The sequence below is a fragment of the Betta splendens genome, chromosome 16 (genome assembly GCF_900634795.4).
Source record: "Betta splendens chromosome 16, fBetSpl5.4, whole genome shotgun sequence".
NCBI classification, from domain to species: domain Eukaryota; kingdom Metazoa; phylum Chordata; class Actinopteri; order Anabantiformes; family Osphronemidae; genus Betta; species Betta splendens.
In genome coordinates this window covers 17,868,868-17,896,778 of record NC_040896.2, presented here as the reverse complement: position 1 = coordinate 17,896,778, position 27,911 = coordinate 17,868,868, and the positions used below count along the sequence as shown (strand labels likewise).

Here is a 27,911-nt window from a genome sequence, read left to right as displayed (position 1 = left end):
TCTGGTCGTTTCCAACAGGCGAACCGCAAATCTCAGTTCGCAGACCTCTGTGGTAAATCAGCTCAGAAGTCATCCACCCTTCCCTTCCTGCTCGGGTCCCTCAGGGCATGAACGTGTGAACCCGGAAACCCCGCCCGCGTCGGATGCAGGGAGAGGGAAAGTGAACGCGCTGTGCCCGTGTGACGTCACGCGTCGTCAGCGCCCGACCTGGTGGGACTGGCGTGCGGCTCCGCTTGGCTCGCAGTCTGTGCGGCTCCTCTGGTTTCAGTGCGTGTGTATGTGCGCGTGTGTGTGCGTCAGGAATCAGTTGAACACTTTACGCGACCGGAGGAATCGACGGTGAAACACAAACGGGGCGGCAGATAAGTAGCTGACGAATGAAGACAGGCGGTGTTTAAGAGGAGGACGGAGACAGGCTGGACTCACTTCCAGGCTCCGTTAAAGCTACTTTGATGCAACCGCTTAGCTAACAAGCTAACTGGGAATGTTTTCACAAACTAGCCAGGTAGTTAGCTTGCTAGCTAGCTAAATGGGCAGGGGAAAATGGCTGGTTTAAGGACGCCGTGTTAGTGCTACTTTTATTTTTTAATGAGACGCCGGTGTGTGGAAGTACATGCCGAGGTTTTAGGGCTCCGGTAGCGGCTTGGTGGCTAATTTCCAGCGGGGACAATAGTTAACTGTCCAGGCAACAAGTCAGACACACGCCGCCGCCGCACAGACACAAGTTTGCGCCGGCTGGTGCTGGGTCGTTGTTGGTGACGGGCCGGTTGGGCTGCGCTGGAAGCGAGTGCTCCTCTCGTGCGAGGCGATGTTTCGGCCGCGACACGGGAGCGACACTGGGCGAAAGTAGCGATCCACTTCGGATGCGCAGCCCGGAGGGTCGTCGGGTCCCTCCGCGGCGCCGGGGAGCACGCTGCCATTCGATCGGTGCAACTGTTGACGAGGGGACGCGGTGAATGAACATCATACGTCGCCCACATGCGTTGGATCAGCTCCCGGACTTGTGAAAGGCATCTAAAGCAGAAGGTGGGAGACCTGAGCGCACAGCCCTTGCAGCCCGGGGGAAGATGGCGGAGCGCTCCCACAGGAGGTGGTGAGACCAAAACTTGGGGATATTTTGGATTTATCGCCGGACATCTTATCGCAGATCGCAGGACACATGCAGGCCAGAAAACGCTACCTAACTCTGTTCTCTGCTGGTGCTTGCCTCATCCTGTTGCTCTGTTTCGGGGGCATTCAAGTCCCGCTATCGCGGCAGGGTCCGAGCCGGCGCGATGAGCGCATCCTCGCCGGCTTCCACCCCGGGGCGCGGTGGCGTCCCTTCCCGGGGCGCATGGACGCGTTCAGCTCCTGGAAGCAGGACTGGAGCGACGACCACGACGAACACATATCTCCCCGGCAGAAGAGGGACGCTCACACGGGCGTCTACACCGGGAGACGCTGCAGAATGGAGTCCTGCTTTGATTTCTCGTCGTGCCAGAGGAACGGATTCAGGGTCTACGTCTACCCGCAGCAGAAAGGGGAAAAGATGTCCGAGAGCTACCAGAACATCTTGTCTTCTATCGAAGGCTCCAGGTTCTACACACCCGACCCTGGACAGGCTTGCCTCTTTGTTCTGAGTTTGGACACTCTGGACAGGGACCAGCTCTCACCCCAGTATGTGCACAACCTGAAAGCAAAAATCCAGAGCCTTCCTCTGTGGAATGGAGGCAAAAACCACATCATCTTTAATTTATACTCGGGAACGTGGCCCGACTACACGGAGGACCTGGGCTTCGACATCGGCCACGCCATGTTGGCCAAGGCCAGCATCAGCACGGAGAACTTTCGACCCAACTTTGACGTTTCCATCCCCCTGTTCTCTAAAGATCATCCCAGGACAGGTGGGGAGAGGGGCTACATGAAACACAACACCATCCCCCCTTACAGGAAGTACATGCTGGTTTTCAAGGGGAAGCGGTATTTAACAGGAATCGGCTCAGACACTAGAAACGCTTTATATCATGTCCATAACTCGGACGACGTGGTCCTCCTCACTACTTGTAAGCATGGGAAAGACTGGCAGAAGCACAAGGACGCCCGCTGTGACAAAGACAATGCTGAGTATGACAAGTAAGTGGCTTCCCATCATCTACACTGTGTCGTTTCTGTGTGGTTGTGGTGACAAATGAGGGCGTTATGCCCCATCGTGGGTTCTCTCATGTTTTGTCTTCTATTTCTCCTTTTCTCAGTTTGGTGGTTTATGTTACATTTACCCGCTTGAACTGAAGCTGTTATCCAACTCTAATTCATCATTAACAATATCTCCACCGGTTTCAAGTGTTTTGGCAGGACACCGGCGCTCTCGTGAGACCAAAGACCAGGTTCTAATTCTGATCAGGAGTCTGATTAAGCTCACGTCTCGTTACTTTTTGCTGCTTCATAAATGAACACGTACAATATCATTGGTTTTGCTTGATGCAGCAGTATAAATGCCGTGTTGAATGATTTGTCATGTTCCTGCTCGTATAGAATGGTTCTATACACAAAGGTATACACAGATTTAGTTAATTCAATATCTCCTTGTTTTTTGTGACATCTCCACCTTTTTGCCCGACAGCATGTGGTATTTTGAGTTCTGCTGCTCTCTAGTAGAAGTTGCCAGGTTCTGTCAGATAGAAATCCACACACAAGCACACCGATATCTGTCATCATGAGGCATGTTCATGACTGAAAGATGGACATGTTTGTTTTTATTTCCGTGTTACTTCGTCCAGTGCTCTTCCCTGCTGAACGCAGCTCTGGCTACCTCATAAAGGTGCTCTGTGCCCATCACCAGCGCTCCCTGTTAAGCCACGGCGCTCTCTGTGCCCGAATCTGATGAGCAAACTGGCGTCTGTCTCCATGCTTTGGCCAGTGGGATTCATTTCGTGTCCCCCCAGACTGCGCTGTGTTGTTACTGGTGACTCTGTGGCGCTGGGTGTTTGACTGTGGCTTTTTGGAGTGGATTAGTGGGGACAAAGCGCTGGTGCCAGTAAGGGGAAGCCTCTGTGGCCCCTGTTTGCTCAGTCATTTCCCAGATAAACCCAACTGCATCAGCCAGGAATGCCCTGGCCCCAACCTGTGTCCTGTGTGACCCCTGTGTTATTTGGGGGCCTGCTTTTAATGACCCCCATGTCAACCATTATCATATTGTCTAGTGTTTTGCTCTTTGTGTAAAGTGAAGGCTGATTAAACACATATTACATTGTCTAATGTACTGTAGGACATCTCTCTTGCTTTTGCTTGTATCTACCTGTGAAGGTAATCATCCACTTATGAGGCTCGTTTGTTTGCTCAGCAGAGGAATATTCTCTGTATCACTTCTAAGGCATTAGATATTGGTGTTCTCTCTTTCTCTGCCAGCTCAGCGCTGGCTGCCAAGAAGTGACTTCACACAGTGGGTTGGGTGGCATCCGAGCCGTAACCCAAAGGAAACATTAATCGTCCTGTCATTAAGTATGGGCCGCAGTGGGGTGGAAGCACGCTTCAGATATCTCACTGGCTCTCACCAGCTTAGGTTCATGGCGTGGTTACTGTGGTTTTCTGTCAGTACACCTTCAGTAGGCCACATTGACATCAGTCAGTTGACACTGAACCCCTATGGTTATACGTTCCTACACTTGAATAGTGAATAATGTGCATCAAAGATTTAGTTTTCCTCATCTGTGCTTTTTTTCATAGTACTTAAACACATGTTGGGGGAACACCAATAATTTGTGTACACATAGGACAATAGCACATTTTCCAAATAGGTGTTTTTTTTCCAAATATCTTGCACTGTACCGTGATGTTTATAGAGCAACTTTTTTTGTTTGCATTGATTTAAGAGTTTGAGGTTTTCAGTCACCAGCACAGTGGGCCAAGAAAATCATTAGACTAAAGTTTTTCGTGAAGCCTATTTGGAGTGCATTTTGGTTGGTGGTTTGCAGTTTAGGGGGAACATCCAAATGGTTGACATTATATCTGACAATGCTGATTCATCATTCACCAAAATTTGAACAAGTTCCAGTCGATAATCACACCCAGACCTGCTCCATATCCCATCCTGGCACCCACTTGTGCACGGCTTTACAAGGGAGTGGAGCTTGAAGTGGCTTGGATGTGGGTGGGACAGTAGTCAAGAAAGTCAGTTGCCAAGGAGATCAATATTTGTATTTGGGTCATGATACCACTTTCCAAATGAATGTCTTGTACTGTGCTGTAAACAACTTACTAGCTGGGGTAAGCTGATTGTAACATGTTGCAAATTGGGAAAATATTGACTGAGCAGAGCTCTCAAAAATATCTCTGTGGATTGGGCAGATGTTGGTCATGCAAATAGATTTAGATTTACTTTCAAACTTTCTGTAGGTGTGCTGCGTGAACGCCTATTCCACCCGATACAATCAGACCCAAAACGAACCCTGGCTTTTACTGCATCACTGTTGTTTGTCCAGCGCTGGGTTCCGTATACAGGGTGGCATGTTTGATTGTGACCGGGTTGCACTGTCTCGTTATATAGCCAGACAGCGCAGTCTGTGGTCTAACTGGGTGGAAGTAATAGTTTCTCTGCCTGGCTGTGGCCCTTTGTGCCACAAATCCCTCTTATCCTCTCCCACTGACAACAAGGAAGTTGTGACAGACTGAATGCAGCCTCTCTTCATAATTACCATGTAATGGCCATGTCATTTTTGTGTAATAGCTGAGACTTTATGCCCTGGATGTCAGCTTGTCATGTATATGTGTGGCCTGTTTTAATGTAATAGTCACGACTCTAGACTCTATTTTAGTTTTGTTTAATTTCAACATTTTAGATAAAACTATTCACATGTACATGGCCTCTACTACAAACTTGTCACATGAGACAGTTGCACGTCAGGTTCACAATACTTATACTGGTACTTAATGCCAGGGTGTGTGCTGCTTAGTTGCTTGCTGTGTAATAAACAAGTGACTTGCTCATATATTGTACTTATATGATGTGACATATTAGTTCTTCTACTACCAAAATGTCTCGAGCTTGATTCTGACTGTGCTTTTCAAATACTAGGAACTCTAAGTGCTCCGCGGAATTTCTGCGCAAGTAAACTTGTGTACGTCTCCATTTTGCTTGTTTGCCTGTCATGTCCCTGCTGTTTCCAGCCAGTGGATAGAATCAACTTTCTGTTTTCCTCTTCACTACACTCTGTCCTTCATGCATCTGCACTCAGCCTCTGTGTAGGAGCCTGTAATACAGCAAAGGGAAAAAAGAAAAGATACAGCAGGAGGCAGGTCAGATGCAATTTTAACCTCAAACCAAAAGCCCTCTCACAGCTTGTTTCCAATTAAGAGGCCCTGCCAAGCGAGAGAGTATGAGAGGGAGAGAATTAGAGTTGAGGGGAGAGACACAGAAGAGTGGGTGACAAACTGAGAGAGGGACTTGGAGGGGGAAAATAGGAATACAAAGGGAACAGTGAGAGTCTGAGAAGCTGAAAGACAGGGGGATAAAGTGAAAGCAGGAGAGAGGCAGAAAAGAGGAAAAAAACACATGCCAGCCATCCAGCAGTGAGAGGTGAGTGCAATAGCTGGCTGGGTGCTGACGCTGGTCTGTTAGATGTATTTATAGACTTGCAGGGTTTTAATCCTCAGTATTGGCCAAAGCCCCTGGCACAGGGCTCCTGGCCAACTTGATGCAGGCTTTACAGAGATTGGTGAAAACGATAATCACTGGGGAAGGATGGTCGATGTCGGAGTTCCTGCACATTAAGCATAAATGCCTTTTCTCCGGTGTTATATCAAGTCTGATCTAATGCCGTGGCCTTCCGTAATAGTAAAGGCGCATTGTCCTCAAAGTTCCTCCTCTGCCCGTTCACCCTGTTCACTCTGCAGTTTCTGCTAAGCCGGGGGTTTGGCTCACTGTATCATAAAGATGCTATGCTGTGCAATATTTAACACACTGACTTCTGTTTACGGAATTATTCCCTTTTTCCACGAGGCTCGTTTAGCTTTCAGTCTTTTTTTTTTTTTTTTTTTTTTTTTTTTTACAACTCCGCTCTGCCAGTAAACCGCCTGGGCACCGCTGCAAAGAGCAGAGCGATACAGCAGGCAGCGGTGGGAGCCGGTACGCCACAAAACCACTCCAGACGGATTACATGGCCGGCTTCTTCAGCACATGCCTAGAAACGACACTTATGCGACCACACGGCCATTTTGCAATGGTCAGTTTTCCAAAAGCTTTTTCTGGGGCGCTGCAGGACTAAATGAAAACACAGGTAACGGCCTGTAGGCGCAGAAAGAGTGTGTGCTGGAACGCTCAGCAGGAACTGTTTCTGCTGAGTAAAGGCCCCCGTGCTGCTGCTGCTTCTTCTTTCTTTGTAGCCGCATTAGCGTCTCCTCTTGGTCTTTGTCTATCTGTGGCTTTTTACTGTCACTCAGTTCCACCTACAACCTATTAAGTTTTCCTTCTGTCATTCTATTATTCATTACAATAGAGACTAGATTAGCTGCACTCTATATAGGCATCTGTCATCAATGGAAGCCTTCTTCAACCTGTCACAAAAACATTTTGCTATATTTATGTACACTCAATACATTTTGCTGTCACTTCAACTTGTGTTGCTAATTTCGCACTTGAATGCTGACAGAATCCAGCATCATATGACATTTTTTCACATGTGGCTCACTTTCCCCCAGGCCTTAAACAGTTTAATCAGTTTAACTGAGCTCCGCTGAATGCGCTGGTTCTGCAACATTTCTATCACAGTTTCTATATCTTGTTGAATAGCTCATGTGTTTGTGGGTAACAGCTGGATTAATTTTACACAGCATATGCTTGCCGCCTTCTACTTGAGTGTGAAAGACGTCAGCCAAGAGATGCTGAGAGTAGATCTTGTTCTGAAAAGTACCTGGAAGAAGCCTGATGGATGATGGTTTCCCGTACACGATGAATTGCAATTGCCTCATTTTAAGAAAACCAAATTAGGATTGCTAACAAAGAAAATTTAGTTCTCTTGTACATAAAATAGCATGTTATTATCACCAGTCATGTGAGTTCATAGTTTTGTCAATGCTGACTTGTGTCTTCCAACATTTAAAACATTTAATGAGTTTATTGTTGTGGCTAATTAGTTTAAAACTACTGAGGACCGAGGCTGAAAAGAAATCATTGTCTCATAATTACTGAGTTGTGAGGATCTGTGTATTTGTATGTATACAGTATATACGCACATGTCTCCTTAATCTGCAGGAAGTGGGTCACTTTAGGTTGAGTTCATGGCCATCTAATTTTTCAGTGCCTGCCAGGATTTATAGAGAAGGAGGGGGAGTGCCAGCATAAACCTTTACGATCCACGTGTATAGTAGCCAGCTCTATATTGCATTTTGGCATTTGGCCAAAGAGTCGGTGCAGTGTAATTTAAAGAGAACCTGCATCTGGCGATTTGTGCATTATTGGTGCTCATTTCAGTCCTGCTTCCTTTTGCATGTGCTGGAGTGTTTGTGCGTTGTCTTCCTTCTCCGTCTTCCTTTCACACTCTCTCTGATCAATTTCAAATGTGCTTTATTTATCCATTTATTTATTTTCTGGCTAGATAATATTGGATTGCTAAGCACAGAGGGCAGGGCCACTTGTGTGTCATGCACCCCCCCCCTCTGAACTCTTGTCTCAACAGGATGATGTATGTCATGTCCTTGGCAGTCATGTACAGGTGATGTACTCCAGCTGGAATGCTGGGAGAGTGGAAGACGGTGTGGCATGTCCACGTGCCAGACATGGAGCGTGGTCCATTCCAGGAAGGAACTTTTATGTCCTCACGTGGAGGCACATATCACTGGTTCCTTGATACCTGACAGATGTGATCCAGTTAAGCAGAACAAATTTGAATCTGCGATGGTTAGGGGGTGGATAAAGTGAAACTGAAATTTGAGTAAAACATAAGTCGACCTTAATGGTTGTGGAGATGTACACAGTGACCTTTGTGTAGGCCAGTAAGATGGAATTTATGTGTATTTGAGCTTTTTGCAATCCCAGACAGCTTAAGTTTGCTCAAGTATTCTCCTAGGATCTCACATGCTCTGTTCTCCAACTTTAGCTATTGGAATGAATACATGTGATTGGTTGTGTTTAAAAATTGCACCTACTGGTAATTGAAAATTCCCTTAGTAACTTATGATGAAAAAAGGAAACTAAGATATTAGAGCGTTTTAAAAAAATGTAACGCTAATATTAGATGGTTTATTTGTGGACAAAGACGTGTTGTGATTTTTGACGTGATTGTGAGATTCATTTTTCTTTTCAAAAACGTGCTCGGTAGGGCAAGTACGTTCTCAATTATCTCATGTTCAATGAAATACACAGTAAGAGCTACGTGCAGAGTTAAGCAGCATTCAAAAAACAAGGCCATCCTAATCCTCATTCAGTGTGGAGTGCTGACCCACCAATCCAGTCTCTCAGTGTCTTGCTTTTAAGTCACTGCTGCAAATTATTGCTTCATCTTTGAATTGAGAATAATAATAGTAGTAATAAACAGGCTTAGTATTGTATAGTGAGGGCTTGGAGCTGAAGATATGAGAAATGAGTGTCATCGTTCTTGAAACTTCTTAAGGGTACCTGTGTTGAGACCATGTTTTTCTGTGTTAATGTAACCACACTTGGCAGCGATGAAGAAATAGCAGCCAATATGTTGTGGGCTCAGTAGTGACTTGGATCATCAGATAAACCTGGCACACAAACGCAGACAGATAGGCTATCTCCGTCCTCTTCAGGCTCCACTTTGTCAGATAAGGGCTTCAGTCGGCGCTGTAAGAGGGAGAGAAGCTCCAGCACACATGGCGATAACCCCAAATATGAGAGAGTCTCAACTCGTCCATGAAATAGTGGCAAATGGAGACTTGTCATAATGTTGAAGTCACCAAATAAAGTTCATGTGAAGTGATGCAAGGATTTATGTTGACAAACACAAGAAGCAGCCGCGTTGCAAAACACTTTGTTTTACCAAAAGCGTAAGTTACTGGACTAAACTGAACCAACTAACACCGTCATCTGTGGCTGTTGGCAAAGCTTAATAGACTTTCTTCCCTCCTCTCACCCACTGAAATCTGTGCCTTCCCCCTTTCGAGGTCACAACCAGAGGGCAAGGCAGGAAGTGTTGTCTTTGATCATTCCTGCTGTTCAAACTAATTACCTGCCTGCAGCAGCGAGCACTGCTGGCCGTGGAATTCATTAGGCCAAAGTATGGCTTTGTTGTGGGCCAGCGTGTCTGCGAGGATACAGAGGAATTCAGCAGCCTCAGACAGCGCTGCTATGCAACCCGCCGTCCGTTCACAAGATCGGGTTGACGCGTGGTTCTGTTGAACACTGACAGGCCCAGAAAGACGAGGGCGGGGGGTGTATTTGTATTTTAAAGGTGAGGTTTATTTCAGTTTTTACAGCATTGAATGTGATGTTTTCACATAGTTCACTAATGTCGCTGCAGTTGTTCATGTAGTTTTATGATATGTTTAAGTTGTGAGATTTCTGACCTTTGACCTCTGGACGAAAGCAGCAAAAGCTCTGCACAGTTTGCCTGGCTGTAGTATGTTAGATGTGGTTTGTGTGTGTTTTTGAATCCGTTGTGCCTTGCGTGACGTGACTCTTTCTAATTACACTGGTGCACCCAGTAGTGTGTCACTGGGCGTCATCGCTACCAGCGCATGCGGAGGTGTGTATGTGCACGCGTATCATTGTAACAGTATAGGATTAGGTTGCCCCACCCCCACAGTCATCACATTAGGGAGTGAGGATTTAATAGATGGGTTTAAACCTGAGGGGTGAGGTGCATAGTAACGCTAGCTCTCCATTCACTCTAAGCCTCCGTGAGAATGAACCCGGCGCCTGTAATACGACTGCACACAGGCACAAGTGTAAAGTGTTTGCGTTTAGCCTCCTATAGCGGCTAGAAGTCGCTTTACACCTGTGCCTTTAACTGTCTGCATCTTTGAACACCTCTGTGGCTGTCGACGACTCAGCGCTCTGAGGAAAAACACCGTCTCGCTCAGCGGCAGCCGGGCGGCAAATAAAACATTCCCTCTTCATCTCGCTCTCTCAAGGAGGCTGGCAATGACTTAGTCAAGTGCCACACAGTTCTGCAAGTTGTTGCAATATTGTGCGTCCTCTGGGATGAACTGCTCGGCTTTTTCCTGTCCCCCATCATCATTAGTACTGCCGCCACCCTGTAATCTCTCTTTCTGTCACTAAGGCAATGGGGCTCCTCTCTTCTCTGTGGTCTCGTAATTGTGAGGTAATCATCTTTTCCCTCTTGAGAGCGAAAAGACTGTGTTTACACTTCGTTTTTGGCGGCTGAACTTGGCAAGACACTAATTTACCCTGAGCATCAGAATGAAGCCCTACTTCAGTACAGCCTTTGCACTCGCCATTCTCTCCCGGTACAGTTAAAGCTGGTTGTCATCAGCAGGTTGGATAGATCTTTCTCCTCTGCCTTTTATTTTTACGCCTTCCGATGCCCGTGTTTAAGATTATGCCTCCTCTCTGAAATAATGAGGCAAGTAAAGGAGAGATGTTTGAATAAGTATCTTTTTAGTCAGTGTGGATTTTGCTTCCTCTGTTTGCAGTGACTGCCCATTTATTCACACTCGTGGCCGCGCGCACACTTCGTCCTGAAGTACAAACTGCCAACACATGTAAACAAACCAAACTCCTCTTCCACTTCCTTCCACTTCTGCTCTGTGGTGCTCTCTACACTTGCATAAGGCCATCCCCGTGGCACGTCCTAAAAACCTCATGCCAAATGCAGTTGGGCTGTTCCGCTGCTCCTCAGATAATGTCCCAAATCACGCTCACACACAAACAAACACGGAACGCTCCAAAGCAGACTTCTCAGTCCAGGGAAGATCCTAGTCCCAGCGGTGAGGGTTTATCTAAATCCCTCGCTCGGCATGATGGATATTGGATCAGATCAGACACAGCCCACAAGTCCATTTGATGGTGCATTGATAGCAAATTCGCTTTATAACGCCCCATATTCTGAACTGAAAGAGACATTGCAAAGCCTCCGTCTCCCTGCCATGGCTGTTGTCACGGCTGCTTTGCCATTAAAGTAAGGCGGCTGTCTGTGGGTTGACAGGGTTTTTCCACCCTTGGTAAAACAAAAAAACATTTCTGCATGCCAAGGAGCTGTCTACATTAAAGTTAAAATGTTCACACAGATATACATATATTTTCACAGGTGCCTGTAGTCACTGATGCATGTTGTTTGGGATTTTACCTTATTTCATACCCGCCGGTCTCCTGCTGTCTGATGTGTCAGCTTTTTCGCCTGCTTGTCTCAGCCTCCCCTGCCCATCTCAGATCCTATCTATTTATTGCTGCTCTTTCCTGTTTCTCTCGCTCTCACCTTCCAACTCTGTCATTCAGGCCTTCTCTTCCTTTCGCCTCATCCCTCCCTCCCTGGCCCAGGTACAGAGACATTCCTGACCTGGACTCCTCTCTGTTGCAGAGCTGCCACTGCAGCGGCAGCAGCTTCAGCTCCACCGCGTCGGCGGTGGAATCACTCACTGCCTGTTTGACAGCGGCATTCCTTCAAGCTCGGGGACCTCTCTGATTTATCTGCTCAACTTCCACCTTTGTTCTGAATGAGGCACGCAAACCGCTCACCAGAGACGTGTGTAATGTGGATGAATGAGTACACACAAGAGCTTGATCAGGATTTCCCAGAGTTTATCGTCCGGATGCGCAGAAGAAGCTCATTTACCAAACTGCACGCAAAGTAAAAGAATAATTTTTAAAAAAGGCATTTGAACAAGTACTCGTGTAAAGTTGCTTTTTACTTTTAAACTCAACTCCACATTGTGTTGTTGTGTTTGGTAATTACCCACTATTACACTCAGCTTTTGGTAAATAGAGAAAGTGTCACGGGTGTTGCCGCAGTCAAATAATTTGACCTGAACCGGCCAATCTCACATCCTTATGTTGTCTCACATAGGTCAGGCCTGACATTCCAGTGCTAATGGCTGTTCTGTTAACAACAGTAATTTCATTATCTCCAAGGCTCCCTGGTTCTGCTTTATGGTATCTGGAGAACACTTCAAAGCATCCTGCTCATCAGCCTCATCAAGCTGATGGATGGCTGATTAGAGAAGTGGCCAAGGCATCCTCCAGAACGCCTGGGGGAGTTGGTGTAATTCAGTAAGCTCTTGGCATAAACATTTTCTGGACGGTTGTGAGATGCATCAGCAGATTTTGGTCTGTGCGCATGCACAATGCCTTTTGGAGCAGGGATATTTGTAGAGATGAAAGTGTTGGTGATGGGTAGAAACTCTGAAGGGGCTCAAGAAAAAAGAAGAGTGATTCAAAGCATGTAATTAGGTGAGGTAACCTGGGGTTATGTAAAGCCTGACACCCCCCTCTGTGTCTGTAAATGATTTATAAAGCTGCCTTTGAACTCATTAACAAGGGAAAGATAGGGATCATAAGGTGATTTTTAAAGAGCAGTCTTGGTGCTAACATTGTGGTAACTCCACTGACTTAGTGCTCCTTAAAGCTCTTCAAGACACACTGTTGGTTTTTACACACAAGATATGCTCTTTCCCTTGCAGTGTAATAGCAATCAGCATTTATCTGTTGAACTCGTCCTGAAGATTAAAAACACTGGAAGAGTTAGAGAGTTTCTGAACTGCGTTATTTGTTTATTTTGCGATTATTTAGTCAATTTAATTATAGGAATTGTAATTTTCAATTACCGCAGTGTCTACTTAGCAGATCCTTTCAAACAAGGATTTTATTACTGGCGTGACTTTATTTCCTCCTCTTGCCACAGAAGGACCCCTTAAACTAAAGCCTGAGAAGCAGAACAGGAAATGTGTGACCGGCGAGGAAGTTAAACGTAGAAGTCATAATCCTTCAGATATCACATCAGACCCAAGTCTGTGTAGCCCCCTTTTTTAAATTCGATTTATATTTTCTTTTAAACTCTGCTTTGTTCCTCTTCTATTGTCACCCACAGGTAAACCGGCTAAGACGAACTGCGCCATTAAGTAAAAGATGGTGCTGTGAATCTCATTCATAATAGTGTTGACCATTAATCTTTAACGCTCTCTTCCTCGGGCCACTGGGGTATTTTAAGCTCGATAACTTTGGGAAAGTTTCTGTCGTATCTCTTCCCAGTTATCCTCGCCACTAAACTCTGTCCCATTTTCGCCTGCATTGCATTGTTGCAATATGCATTAATGTGGAATCCAGACGCACCGGCGCGCACAAATCACGCATTTGGTGGATGAGATTCTGCCTTGGATCCCAGCGTGCTCAGTAAAGCCACAGCGAAGAGCTAATGTTTCTAGATTCCTCAGGGATGACTGTCTGCTGGAGTGTAATCTGCTCCCTATACCATGTGCCAGTGAGCTAGCTTGATGACTAATCAAGCCCTTGTAACATGAGCATGGAGTAATGTAAGGGTCTCGTTGACCTTGTATTAGAGTCGCCTTTTGATTGTTCTGTCCTGCAGTGAGTGCTCTCATAGTGTACGTGCAGTGTGAGTTTTCCACATAGGAAGTGTATTTGGTGTGTGTGTGTGTGTGTGTGTGTGCCCCCTCCCTTTGACTGTCACTGTGTGTTGTACATATCTACCTCTCGGTGTGCCGTCTTGTCATCGGAAACAAAGCAGAGGATTTTGGCACTACTATTTAAGTGGCTCAGAAGTGGTTTCACATCAAAACGGGTCTTTTTGTGCGTTTGAGTTTTGAGTGACATTCTTGCCATGGGTGGCTCTGGCTGCGTGGGGGCACGGATACAGTGTGTGACTGTCAACTCCAGTTTTTGTTTTGTTTTCCCTTTCTCAGGCGATGACACTCACTTTCACTTGGTCCCTTTCAGGCTGAAATTCCTCTGGTTTGAACTCATAGTCCTGGCAACAGCCAACTGCTCAACAACGCAGCTCAACTGTGGCAGGAAAGAGGAAGCAGAAAATGAGATATGAAGTTTGTATGGGTGAACAGAAGCTACTGGAGCTGCCTCCATTTCCATCTCTTAAATGTATCTCCTTTGTTGTCGTGGGTTTTCTGTGTGACCATAATGAGTGGTAGCAACACAATAGATGGTAGGCAGCATATTTAAAGGTTCATGCTCGCACAGACTTCATACTGAAAGTGTTGGGAAAGTGGAACAGAACAAACTTCTCAGTTAACTGGTTCATGATTTAATGAGTTTGCATTAATACTCATGCGCCGACGGTTATTTAAAATACAGCATCCTCTGGATGAAGTCCCTCTCATTAATGACATGATCTGTAGTCGATGAACAAGCAGTGCATCCATAGACGTGTGTTAGGAGAGGAAATAGTTTAAAGGATCCCACATGTGAACTTTGACCTGTCACACAGCGGCCGAATGCCGCCTTTGATTGCAGTCCCCTCTGTGAGCTGCTGTGTTAGAAATGTGTGTGGTCTCTTGCACAGATTCTGGGAGACAAACACTTTGGCTGTTCTTCTAAGTCTCCTTAGACACTTGACAGAGTGAGCCGTGCATTTCTTTTTCACACCATCCATTCTTGTTGCTAGGAGACCGGTTGATCTTTTCTCTTGACCCAGCTCTCATCCTGTTATTCTTTTCTCTTTCTGTGCATCATACTGTGTCCTTCTCTGCAATATTAATAAATGGCCTTTAATTACTGTATGTCCATGAATCAACAGGTTTCTATAAATGTAATCCTACATCTTTTGGCCTGGTAGCTCAGTTGGTAGCGTGTCGACCTCGGAAGGCAAAAGGTCTGCGGTTCGATCCCCCGCCTCGGCATCAGGTGTGTCCTTGAGCAAGACACTTCGCACTAGCTCCCCGAACGCCCCTCATGTGGCAGCTCACTGCTCCCCCAAGGGGGATGGGTCAAATGCAGAGAATGAATTTCCCCACTGTGGGACTATTAAGGGTTAATTTCTTTTTCTTCTTCTTCTTCTTTAAAGTGAGAGTAATAATTGGATGGAAAGATGAGTCAACAAGCTGTTCACCATTGACCTGGTGTTGAAGTAACGATGCTGCATTAGTTGGGGATTAGTGAACTACTTAAATTAAAATCAGTTAGTCTGAAGTTGAATTACTTGGTATGTTTGTGTAGTTAAGTATTAATCTACACAAAGATGGTTTTGTGAACGTGAAATGGACTCTAATATCTGCTGTGTATCTGCTTATTTGATACAGCGTCCAAATGGCGCTGCTTAAAGGTGACGCCTAAAAAGATGATATGCATAAGACTGCTGTTGGTTGCTGTCGAGATATTTATAGCTGGTCTGTGCATCTTGCTGAGCCCTAATGATTCCTGAGTGAATGTTTGGAGTCATCAGACCTGCTCTTACACACTGTGTTTATCACTGCACCAAATGAATACACCCAGAAGAAATTCACACGGCACCTGCTCACGCTAGGTTTTTGGTGCTCTTGAAATGTCCGAGTGTCACTGTTCTATTTATTAACCAAGTGTTTCTCCATTCAACTTATTATGGTATTTTCATATCACAGTGGAGGGGTGACAAGAAAGTCAAGCTCATTGCTCCGATGGTGTGGTTATTCAGTGCTCTCCAATCTGTTACTGCGACTGCTTCTCACCAGCAACCATCTGCACATCAGAGCACGGGAAATATGGGACAAGGCAGGATTTACCTCATATCACACTGAGTTAATTGCTGACATTTCTGCGAGGTACCGGATATGACTAACTGCTCACTGACACCTATCCTGTGTTTTTTTGCGCGATGGGACCGGTCTGCTGAGCGCGTACATCTGGGACAGTGTCAGAAAAAGTAAAAGAGAAGACGCGAGCCCAGGCGCGAATTAGGTTCAACACTCATCCTTAGCGTCTCCACTGACACGCTGCATACTGCGAGGCTTCTCCTCCCCGCAGACAGCCATCTGGAAAAGTGGGGAAGAATGGAGGTATGCAGGGAGAGCAACATCTGGTCTTTAGCATCCTCCGTGACAGCGAGTTTGATAGATGTGAGATTTACACCCAGCCAGAATTTGGGCCTATACTTTTGCTTTAATAGGCGTGTAAAAGTTAGTCGTGCGCATAGCTTGTATTCGTCGTCAGACGTCTGTGTAGATGATGGTACATAATCGTATGTGCCACCAAGTACATGTACTGTAGCTTTTTATCTGTTAATGGCTCGAGGTCATTGCAGACCTTGTTAGTTTGATATTGTCTGTAGAAATAACAGGCTGGCCATGAGGACAGAATCAGCTGGTTAAAGTAAAAACATATCAACTCGATCATACATGAACATGGCTTTCATCTGCAGCCTAAGCTCTGGCAGACCACAAGTAAAATGTGAGACTATGCATCAAAAAACTCTTTTTGATGCATAGTCTCCTTTTGTTCCAGCACTGCATCGCCACACGTCAGTGCTAACAAGTGGTGTTGTTAAGTGTCATTGTTATTTCCTTCGGTGTAATCACGCATACCCGCTGTCATGTAAATGCTTTGGAGAACTTGTTATCCAGCTGGTTTGGCATTCTGTGTCTTTGCTGACACTTGTTAGCAGATGGTTTCCGAAATCGCTTGCTTGACATTTGGCAGGTTTTCATTAGCTAAAACAAAAGCCAGCAGATTGCAATATGGAACATGGCGATGTGTGGTAAAGACCCTCTCTTCAATAATAAGTGAACTACATGTGTAAGATGGCTCAGAAATCGGAGAAGATTTGGATTTCTGATTTATTTACTCTGTTCTGTAGTTTGTTGTAATTAAATGTTTTTGTTTTTGTTGTTTACCTGTAGTTTATTTGCAGATGTTAGAATTAAACTACTGCTTTATTTGCATATTTTCATAAAGATTCTTGCATTTCTTTATTTTTTAATCAGGAAAATCACAATATGATATGATGTGATAGATATTTGGACCAGTTTTCTCCATCTGTTCCAGAGTCTGAGCCTAAACACTCAGTGAACTGTCTTACTTAAGACAGTCATATTATTCCTGCAAGAAATGCAGAGAAGTGGCAAAGTCTGATTAGCTCACAAACCCCGGGGCACCAGCAAAAGTTAAAAGAACAGGAAAAAAAAACAAGACACCCACGGTCTCTGTTCGCAAATAAATACTCACTTTTTAAAATTAAATTCCAGCACAAAGTTGTGTAAATGCTTGTTTACAAATAACACATTAATTAATAAGTAATTTTTTCATACTTCCTGTGCTATCACGTAAAACCCGGTTTAATGCACGACAGAAGTGGCGCACGCTTTTTCCTCAAAGCCCTTACCTGCACCACTGTAGCGCTGACACGGAAGGAATTCCAAGCAGCTCCTTAATCCAGACAAGTGCTGACTGAGGCTTAGATAGGCTGCAGGTAGTGAGGAAGAAACAAGGGGTGTTGAGATGTGCAGGTCTGAGGTCAAGGGGTTCAAAGAGGTCTGGGAGAAGAAAAGGAAGAGGAGCCAAAATCATTTGTTTTGTTTTTTGCGATTTCAAAATAAAATGTGATTATAGCTCTTTTTTCTCCATTTTACAGATATGACTACAGGGAAATGCTGTACAACTCTACGTTCTGCCTGGTACCTCGGGGACGACGGCTGGGTTCCTTTCGCTTCCTAGAAGCTTTACAGGTCAGTGACTCAAATGCAGTTGTTAGGTTGTCAGGAATCGGATTCTGTAGGTGTGTAATTGTGCTGTCCAACGTTATGGGTCGGATTCAAAGAACAAGACCCCATAAAACCTCAACTGGGGCTGAATCGCATGCATTTTTCATTCTGTGCTAAAACCGCCTCAGCTTTGAGGTTTCTTTAGTACCAGAATCAGTCAGGTGCACATTTGGCAGCTTGTGCTGGCAGCTAAACATAATGAGCAAATCCAAGTTTTTCAAGAAATTTAGCAGTGTGTCAGCCCTGCAGCTGTGCTGATCAAACAATAAAGCCTTCAGTGAGTCACTGACTGGTTGAGAATGGAAAAAGTGATGCACTGCGTTCCTCCCAGTAGCTTTGTCACCCACTGCCAGTCATTATGTTATTGTGCAGCTCGTGTTACTTCAGCTGCCTCCGACTCTGTCTTCACTGTGTTTCCCACCGTCTTGTCTCTTGTTGTCTCCTAATCAGTGCTTGTTTGTCTCACATTCTTCACTCGCCTCTTCGCTGCTCCTCCCATTCTTTCTCCTTCATCTCCCCACATTTCATTTTTCGATGGACCTGTGTCACTTACAGTCTCGTTTATCTACCTCCACGCTTTGCGTGTGTAGAAAGGCTGAAGCTTTTTAGTGTTTCATGTACTGACAAGTACATGGCTGTTTAAATTGATGAAAACTCAACAAATGTGTTTGGACTCCATTCATTTACATCAACACAACAAAGGATCCTGTCTTGAGAACATGCCCAAATAACAAAAAATGTATTTGTATTTTATTGAATGCATAATGGAGAATGATTTACCTCTACACACAGTTACAATGTAAAATGTTCTGCTTTTGTATTTCTCTTCAGTTTTGATCTAATGAAAAATCAATAGCAAATAAAAGCAATGCAGTTTTCTGTGTGTGAATAAATGAAAGCAATGGTTGTAGGGATAGAAGCAGAGAAGCAGTCAGGGAATGATATATTTTCGGGCACTCTGTTAGACTGGTGATGGGTGAGTATACAATAGGTGATGGGCAGTGACTGTATTGACTGGAATAGGAAGTTAATTGCACCACTGGGGAGGGGTCAGGGCCAGACTGAAGTGGACTGATGAGTGGGTCGGCACAGGATGGGAAAGCAGTGCAGCGGCAGTCGAGGCAGAGTGCAGAGGTTGACTAAGACGTATGGTTGGACCTGGAGGTATTAGTGTGTCTGTCCGCCCGCCGCCTCCTGCAGGAGCTCACTCAATTTGAGGATGGATGGTGGACGCCGGTGAATTTGGGGCGGAGGTTGAAGCGCTTAGGCTGAACCAAAGCTGGGTTGTGGAGAGGCGGCTGATTCGGCAGATGTTTGCCGTGTAGGCGTCATGTGACAAGCGCGACGGGTGTGCTACACTGGGACTGTGACGCTTATTAATTAGTTGCGTTTTGCATGCGTGGAAGAGGAATGAGCAACAGGACACTGATTGCTGTTTGGGGGCAGATCGCTCGCGAGCGCGTGGCCTCTGCTAATGACACAGAGGAGATTACACAGCACTCCGATGATGCAGGAAACGCTCAGGCCTCGGACGTGCGCGTGCTGGAGTGGTGACCGAGGCCAATCAGCGAATGGCACCCTGCTTAACAGATTATAGGGCCGGTCGCTGCAGTGCAGGACGCTGCATATGCTGGCCAGCTGTTTGAAATCCACATGGACTTAAAGCCACAACACGCATCAACTTTCCATTTCCAGAATGTTTCAGTGGCTTCATAAGATCACATGCACACACAAACTAGGAAATATCATTTAACTTCTCAAACAGGGCTTTAGTGTTCAACAGTGTTTTGAAGTGGGTCCTATTTTCCCACTTCACAGTATAATGCTGATATTTATGGAGCTGCATTACCTTTAGTCACTTTGACTGTTCGTCAAGGTGCAGCTGCAGTTCTCGAGTTAGTGGGAAGGTGTTAGAAGATGTTTTCACCCTGTTGGTTGAAATGCCTGATCTGATTGCTTGGAAAATGGACCTTTACAGCTTCTCTTCGGATTATTGCTTGCAGAAATTATAGTGGTAATGCAAATGTATAGTTGTAGCCTCTGAGCTGAAATAATATGGAACAGGTGGTCATCGTCTACGCAGTGCACACTAAGTGATTTCTATCAATTATTAATGCGGTTCACCTCATAGTTGCATGTTTGCATGCGTGTGACTCATCGGTTTCCAGGGAGCAGCCGACTCAAACAGTTCCTGTCATTAACGGGTGTATCTTGTGTTGTGTGTTACTCTTACAGGCAGCTTGTGTGCCTGTGATGTTAAGTAATGGTTGGGAGCTCCCCTTCTCAGAGATCATCGACTGGAACAGAGCAGCTGTGATTGGGGATGAAAGGCTGCTTTTACAGGTAGGTTCTTGTGCTTGTGTGTATGTGGTGTATTCTGGTTGAGGGAAATAAAATATGTTAATATTTGTTTACCTGTTTCTCAGATCCCATCAACAGTGCGCTCCATCCATCAGGATAAGATCCTTTCACTGCGACAGCAAACACAGTTCTTATGGGAGGCTTACTTCAACTCTGTGGAGAAAATAGTCCTAGCCACACTGGAGGTAATCATACATTCATAGGAAGCGCTGGCACATAAGGATGAAAGTCATACTCAGTTAATAGATGTGTATTTTTATTTTTTATTTTTTTTACTTCAGTTGGAAATGCAGAATATTTTCCCGGACATCTGTTTATGATTTTTATATCATTAGTCCTGTCCATCCCAGCTGTGGACTTCATGCTGGCTCCTTTCAAGTGCAGGCCGTGTATTTGTTGCAGCTGTAATAGCTGCAGTGAAAGAGGCATCATATATATTGTTAAACACCGCTGTCATGTTTTGAGACTGCTTCTTGCTATTTCTGGGCTATCAATCATGTCTGTGAGTTGTTCCTGTCAAAGTCTATTTATCTGTATTCCTCCTAGTGAGTACCAGACTATCATACTGCGCTTTGGCTAGAAAGACAAACAAACAGAGATAAGAGCAGGGGGGATTAAAAACTGAAATGGGAACAAAACTGAGGAAAAAAAACAAGATGTTTGAGGCTGACTTAGTAAGATAGGATGATTCACTTAAAAGGCAGGTACAGAAGATTAATGTGCCACATGTCGTATATTTTTTACCTTTAATGCAGCAAACATAGACGCAACTACTGATTTTTAGTATTGCTATGTGTTCAGTTGACACCTTTAGCTGTGGTCAGATACTGTTACTGAGGTGCAAAGCCAGATCGCAAGTACACAGAGCTGGCGTTTCCTTGTCAGCAGGTTAAAGTTGCAGACCCAAGTAGCTGATCTGCTGTTAACGCTGTTCCAGGACAAGCACTGGGAACATGTGGGTTTTAGCTCCATGTGCCCTCTGTTAGGAAGCAAACAGATTCTAGATATCTCCCGTAATTCGAGGTGAGGTTGCGCCTCAAAAATCTGTTTATCAGCGATAAGCTCCAAGAAACGAACAGGATATATTTTGCTGTATAGCTGCACCACAGGTCTTGAGAATGCTAAATATTTCATCGGATTTCTCCAGACTGTATGTCTTCTTAAAGCTCTGGTGCAGTGGGAGCGGTGGGTGCTGTGAAGCCTGCTGACAAACCGTATGTGGTTGTGGGCTACAGCTGTTTCCAACCCACTTTATTAAAAACGGATTTGATGTTATTGTTTATTTTCTCCACAGAACAAGGCCAGGTTGATATTATTAAGTGATGCCTGCAATCTACGGAAGTCCAGAACAATTACGTTTGAGTCATTAACTGCCAACACGAGTCTTTCATATAGGACCCCATGAAAATTCATTTTATTAGTGTTTGTTATAATCTCATAAATGGAGTTCTTGTTGTTCAGGGACTCAAACAACAAACACTGCATATGTTGCTTTCAAAGATGAAGTATAGCTTTTGGTGATTAGTATGATATAATTCTGTAGTTTAATAAGGGTTTTAACATGTTGTTAACGGGATGTTATGACATAAGTAGTGTACAACATTGATTTTTATTTTGTCTGCACTTATATTTAATTTAAATGGACAGAGTTGGGGGATGGTGGCATGACGCTTATTTCTACAGTATTCCTTCCTGTCTCTGCAGATCATCCAGGACCGTGTACTACAGCACACTTCAAGGAGCAACCTCATGTGGAACAGTCTGCCAGGCGGCCTCTTCAACCAACCTCAATACTCCACCTATCTAGGAGATTTCCCCTTCCACTATGCTAAGCTGGGTCAGTTACCTGTACTTTTGATTATTTCAATGCAGGAACAGGTGGCGAAAGCAAATGAATTTCAAAAAAATTATTTTTCATTTGTCACAGAAATCCTCTCCAATTATACCTACCGTGTTGTTTGTGCTTTGTTACGTGGTCAGCTGGTACCTTCTCCTTTACAAGGATGATTAGACCTGTTTGGATGTCATGTAAACAAGGACAAATTAGGAGGTTCATAAATCTCAGAGACAGTGACTGAAACATTGTGTTGTTTAGCAGACGCTTTGGTTAGTATAAAATGTGTTGTTCATGTGGTTGTTTCCAGGTGTCAAGCCCTACACCAAGTTTACAGCGATCATTCACGTGGTGACCCCACTGGTCTCCCAGTCCCAGCCGGTCATGAAGCTGCTTGTGGCTGTGGCCAAATCCCAGTACTGTGCTCAGGTAGGTCACACCAGAGGTGCACCTGATCCATGAAGTAGTAAATGATTCAAAGAACTTTATCCAGTGAGTGGGATGCGGTTTCATTGAATTCCCACCTTCTCATGTTTACTGTACATGCTATGGACATCACCTCTACATGTGTTCCCTTTGTGCAGGTGATAGTTTTGTGGAACTGTGACAAGCCCCTTCCTGCCAAGCACCGCTGGCCTGTCACATCAGTCCCCGTCATTGTTATCGAAGGGGAAAGCAAGGTAGGCCTGATTCCTGCTCGTTAGCCGCGGCACGTTCAGCACTGCAAGCCCACGTTGGATTCATTTTGTGTTCAAATGATTAAAGCAGCAGGTGAACCAAAGCACAGCTACCTAACTGTTAGTGACCTACCTGCATATATGTGAACTATCCCCTCAACAACCACTAGTTTTTTTTGTAATTAGTGGTTAATGAGGCTACCACCCTTAAAAATCATCATTATGACGTATGAAGTATGAGGAGGATGAATATACTAAACCAATCATCAGCCAAAGTGTACAAGCTTTTAATAATGAAGCCTAAATTATATGAATGCATATACTTAGCAGCATGTAAGCTATAAAATAAGTTTACTAGTCAGAAGTCTGACACATTTTTACTCTTTTGCGATGGTGTGCTCTGTAGCTTGAATGCTGATGTGGCTAACAAGGTTGTTGCTGTCGGTAAGAACTCTGCATAATCTTCGATTTGAAACTGGCGTTTAAATCAGCTCGTGTTTTCTTTAACTGGAAACCCCCGTGTTCCGGGTTATTTGCGTAGTTATTTGCAAAAAGGCAGAAGCCACAGAGCCCATCGAGGAGGTAAACGCACTCCTCTGCTCGTAGATTTCTAACTGTGGCTGTGAACTGTGAACTGTTAGCTCATCGGTGAAGTGCAGTGTTTCTGCTTTTGGTGTCAGCTTGTATATGTGGCTGACTCTGCTGTAACCACAGCAAGATCAAATGAATTTGTAGCACAGGCAGACGTAATGAAACTGGAAGCAGTGTTTGTCTCTTGTGCTCACAATAGAACTTTATATACACTAACCCTGATATTTTCGCACACTGCCAACTTACACTTGTCAATCTTGTATTTTCAAATGAAACCAGGTGATAAGCAGCCGCTTCCTCCCCTACGACACCATCCCCACTGATGCTGTGCTTAGTCTGGATGAGGACACTGTGCTCTCCACCACAGAGGTCAGACTTTACAGCTGTTAAAAATCCACAGTACATCTTACAGAGATTCATTCACTGATGCTGTCTGAATGCTCTGTTTCTCTGTCTGTTCTTTTTTTTCCACTTTATATATTCACTCACACAATCTCTTTGTGTTTTTTTTTCCTTTATCTTGATGCAGGTGGACTTTGCCTTCACAGTGTGGCAGAGTTTCCCGGATCGCATCGTTGGATACCCAGCCCGCAGCCACTTCTGGGACAGCAACAAGGAGCGGTGGGGCTACACTTCAAAGTGGACCAATGACTACTCCATGGTGCTGACTGGGGCTGCCATCTATCACAAGTACTGACACTCGGCTCTGTACTCTGTGCTCATGTCTATCCTACTCTTCATAGTAGCTCGATACTAACACAGTGCAGTTTCTTGTTTTTGTCTCATCACTATTTGTCCCTATTTTCCCTTAGATACTACCACTACTTGTACACCAGCTACCTTCCAGCCAGTCTGAAGACTATGGTTGACCAGATGTCAAACTGCGAGGACATCCTGATGAACTTTTTAGTGTCTTCTGTGACTAAATTACCACCCATCAAAGTAACCCAGAAAAAACAGTACAAGGAGACTATGATGGGACAGGTGAGACCGAGTAACTATGTTATATCTGAAGGTGAAATGGATTGTTTTTTATACATGTTGTGTATAAAAATTAAACCTTTGTCGTTCATCATTAACTTTCTTAACAATGCACAGCTTTGCTTAGAGACTCCTGGCTTTCTCAAAATAGAAATAGAACGGAGCACATCGATCATGAGTACACTGCAATCATTTTGTTTTTACTTTAAGATGGCATTTTAAAAAAGCTCAGGAAATTTTTCAGTAGGCTCTGAAAGGTCAGAATAATTGATGATGCATAATTTAGTTTGTTTCCTTATTTAATTGCACTGACTGCATCCACCCCCATCACCTTCCGTCTATTCTTCCATTCCTTTGCCACCCTCCCTCACTCGCCTGCTCTCTCTCTCTCTCTCTCTCTCTCTCTCTCTCTCTCTCTCTCCACCCACAGAGCTCCCGGGCGTCTCGCTGGGCAGACCCGGACCACTTTGCCCAGAGACAGACCTGCATGAACAAATTTGCCAGCTGGTTTGGCACCATGCCTCTGGTACATTCTCAGATGAGACTAGACCCAGTCCTGTTTAAAGACCAAGTGTCCATACTGAGGAAAAAGTACAGGGACATAGAGAGGCTATAACCCATCAGAGCCCTCCCGCTCTCTGGACATGACAAGGAAAGAGCGAGAGGGCGGGCGTGCAGAGAAACATAGAGCCTTTCTGTGATTGCATAGGTTGATCAGTGGAGATGGAAAAGGGAATATGGGTACTGAAGATCGGAGAAATAGAGACACGTAGGGCAGAACATCTATGGCTCTCCTGTTTCTCCTATCTAACCTTTTCCTTATGTGTACTGGTGACACCTGAGCACATATGTCTATCAGCATACACCATGAAAGACACCGGAGGAGTCTAAATCTCTCACCTTTAGACTGATGTGGTCAAAATCACGAAGTTGGAAATCTCAGCTTGCTGCTTCAATTTGCCGACCACTCTGGCAGTCTGTCTGTTTTGCTCTGTACACTATGCACAGGTTCCTGAAGGTTTTGCTGATAGAAAATTATTGATAATTATGACTATGAAGAGGATAACACTATTTTGGATTGTCTTTAGCTATTTTTTATACAGTGAACGAATGGCCAGCACTACTGCTTCTATTGTCTTAATGAAAACCAGTAGTGGGGTGGGTAGAGAAAGGAACAACCGCTCCTCGACCATTAGAACTGAATTTTGATCACTGATCTGATGTTCACAGTGCCTCAAGTTTACCTTGCGTGTGGATGTGGGAGTCTGAGAAGAGGACACGGTGCAGAAATGACACCATGATCTTGCTGCTTTCTGTTTTTTGTTTTCATGGTTTGTGATTTTCTCTGTGATTGTTTCAATTAGGAATCTCTACTAAATTCTTTGTGTCTGGGTCAGCATTCATATTCTGGTTATTGTTGAATTATACCGCACATTCAGGACATTTCTATTCAGCGTTTCTAGCTACCTTTCTGGTACATGTGCCATTCTGAACATCCTTACACACCTAGCTAGATTTCACAAAATTCACAACATGGAATCAGGAGAAGGAACCACAAACATAAACACATTTCAGCGGTGTTCCTATTTTCATTTTTGCATCATCATTAATCCTTGTCATGTCTTTGACTTTTTTTTTTATTCATAGACTCATATGCTAATTTGGAATCGGTACTTGAATTTATTCTGGCCCAAAGAACCACAGAGGAGAACCATAGGGTCTCAGCTAACCAATGGTCTGCTTAGAACATAAACCACTGTGAAAGCCAGGGAGCTGACATCTTTTCGGCAGATTCATATATTTTTATCTTGCAGTTGTAAACCCAGTTTCATCTTATCGAGCGGCAGGTTTGGCAGCAGCACATGCTGACAGCGTTTTCATCTAGTCGTGTCAAACATTATTTGATACTGTCAGAGCTGGCGTCTACCTACACGTACCACCTAGACTGCTGTATTTTTACCTATTAGTTATAAACACATGGCTGGACTAACATAAGTTGCCATTAACAATTTGTGATAGAGTTAGATAACAGATAATAGGCAAGTTATGTTTGCAGAACTTCAAAAATAGATTTCATTAGGAGCTTTCATTCCAGTATCTTAGCAGGACGCCAGTTTGCCTTTCTGACCATCAAACCTTTGAACAACTCCTCTCAGAGGATGGAGGAGGAGGTTTGCATGCCAGTGTCTTACAATGCTTGGATTACATTCAGAGATGAAAATGCAAAAAACGTTGGCTCATCGAATATTCCACAAGTGATGTTGCGATCAGTTCGTGTCAGTCTGCTCGTCCTGTGAATCATATCCCACATGTACGTTGGCTGCCATGTGTCGGGGGAACATGAAATAGGGGTTTGCAGAGCAGCTGACTAATTGACAAAGCCAGGTGGCCGTTTGACAGCTAAGTGTTTGGTTCCACTGCCAATTGGATTTCATTTATTTTAGTCTTGACGTGTCATCATCGAGTTATCTGGGATTTTTGTTCAATATGAAATCATTATTTCATAAGTGTCAATCATGTTCATCTGTCCTTATAAGCCAGCAACACCTACATACAAGTAACATAATTACACCTGGCCTGACTACTGTATTAGTAGATTTAGCTCCATTTCTGAATGATAAAGCGTTTTGATGAAACTAAAGTCCTTCACAGACCCCCAATATGTGCCAGTAGAGAATCCTTTTTTTAAATATATATATTTTTTACATCTGATAATAAACTTGGGAATGGCATGCATGTTCTGTCTAAAAGAACGGAACATGTATGTGTGGGAGACTAAGAAGTCCGCAGAGCAGGGAACTGCATGGGGTTTTCTACTGCTGAGAATGTGCTATCATCTCGCCAGCCCCTCAGCAAATCTAGTATTACTGAACACAGTGCTATCGAGACAGCTGAATAAGGTTGTAAACCGGATCACATTTCAGAACCGAACGTGGTGCAATATGTAATGTGACATCTGTCTTTTCTTCTTTCACTGGGTTGTTGTTTGATGTGCCTTCAAAAGAAATGCACATTTTTTTTATTTTCTCCGTCTGCTTTGCTCAACAAACAGGTTCCTGTTTCCATAGTAGTGCTTATCAATATCCAATAACACACAAACGGTTATCATCAATCATCCAGTACTGACATTCCTGTATTTTCTGCTTCAGGAACTCTTTCGGGGTCTTCTTAGACTCAAACTGTCTTGTATTGTTATTCTTGTGATGGTTCACAGGCCGTTTTCTCTTGCTTGTCACAAGTGTAGTAATAGATGTAACATGCATAATTCTCTCTCACACATCAACAGAGGACTCATTAGACAGGACTGTGTCTCAGCTGAATTTCTGCCTGCTTCCTTCACTCTCTTCCGTCACTGCAGACCTAATTTTATAGATTAAAATGAAAAGATAAAAAAATGCAATTTTTTGTAAAATACTTTTATAAAAACAAAACAAAAAATAAATTGTCTGGTATAAACAGTTTGAGTGCTTTTGATTATGTTCTGTAAATATTTATTGCCAATCATCTAAAATGTAAATGTTCCTTCCCAGATATTGACATAAGTCTACGTAATACGGTGAAAGACACTCAGGTGAATACATACAAGTTCCCTTTCCACATTGTTCTTTGTCGTCTTCTTTTCACTCCGACCTGCTCAGAAACGTCCCACAGATTTCGGTTCCTACGCTGCAGCCACAGAGGGCGAGCCAAACCAAATAATACCTTTAGCTTCCTCCTTGTACGTGTGTGAACCTCACCTCATGCCAAGAAACTGCTGTGTTTACATAAATCTCTGTCAGGATGATTGGTTTAGGCGCGCTGCATAAATAACAGCATCTATCCAGGATGATCCCATGGTGCATGAGAGCTGCCAACTCAGCCGGAGCAGTTGTTAC

At 44.3% G+C, this 27,911-nt stretch overlaps 1 protein-coding gene across 2 annotated transcripts; it reads left to right on the top strand.

Moving 5' to 3' along the window:
• The first annotated feature begins 173 nt into the window (after window positions 1-173).
• On the top strand, window positions 174-27,494 carry LOC114843138 (exostosin-1a-like). 2 transcript variants are annotated; one of them, XM_055503242.1, is made up of 11 exons: window positions 174-2,112; window positions 17,463-17,556; window positions 19,828-19,935; window positions 20,019-20,138; window positions 21,658-21,790; window positions 22,098-22,216; window positions 22,372-22,467; window positions 23,335-23,424; window positions 23,585-23,745; window positions 23,868-24,039; window positions 25,267-27,494. In XM_055503242.1, exons 1-11 carry the CDS (start codon window positions 1,160-1,162, stop codon window positions 25,303-25,305), a joined length of 2,085 nt encoding a protein of 694 aa, XP_055359217.1. In that variant the 5' UTR covers window positions 174-1,159; the 3' UTR covers window positions 25,306-27,494. The 2 variants fall into 2 exon arrangements, with proteins under 2 accessions (XP_055359217.1, XP_028985222.1); XM_029129389.3 differs by having other exon boundaries at window positions 177-2,112; window positions 24,467-27,494.
• Window positions 27,495-27,911: the final 417 nt, after the last annotated feature.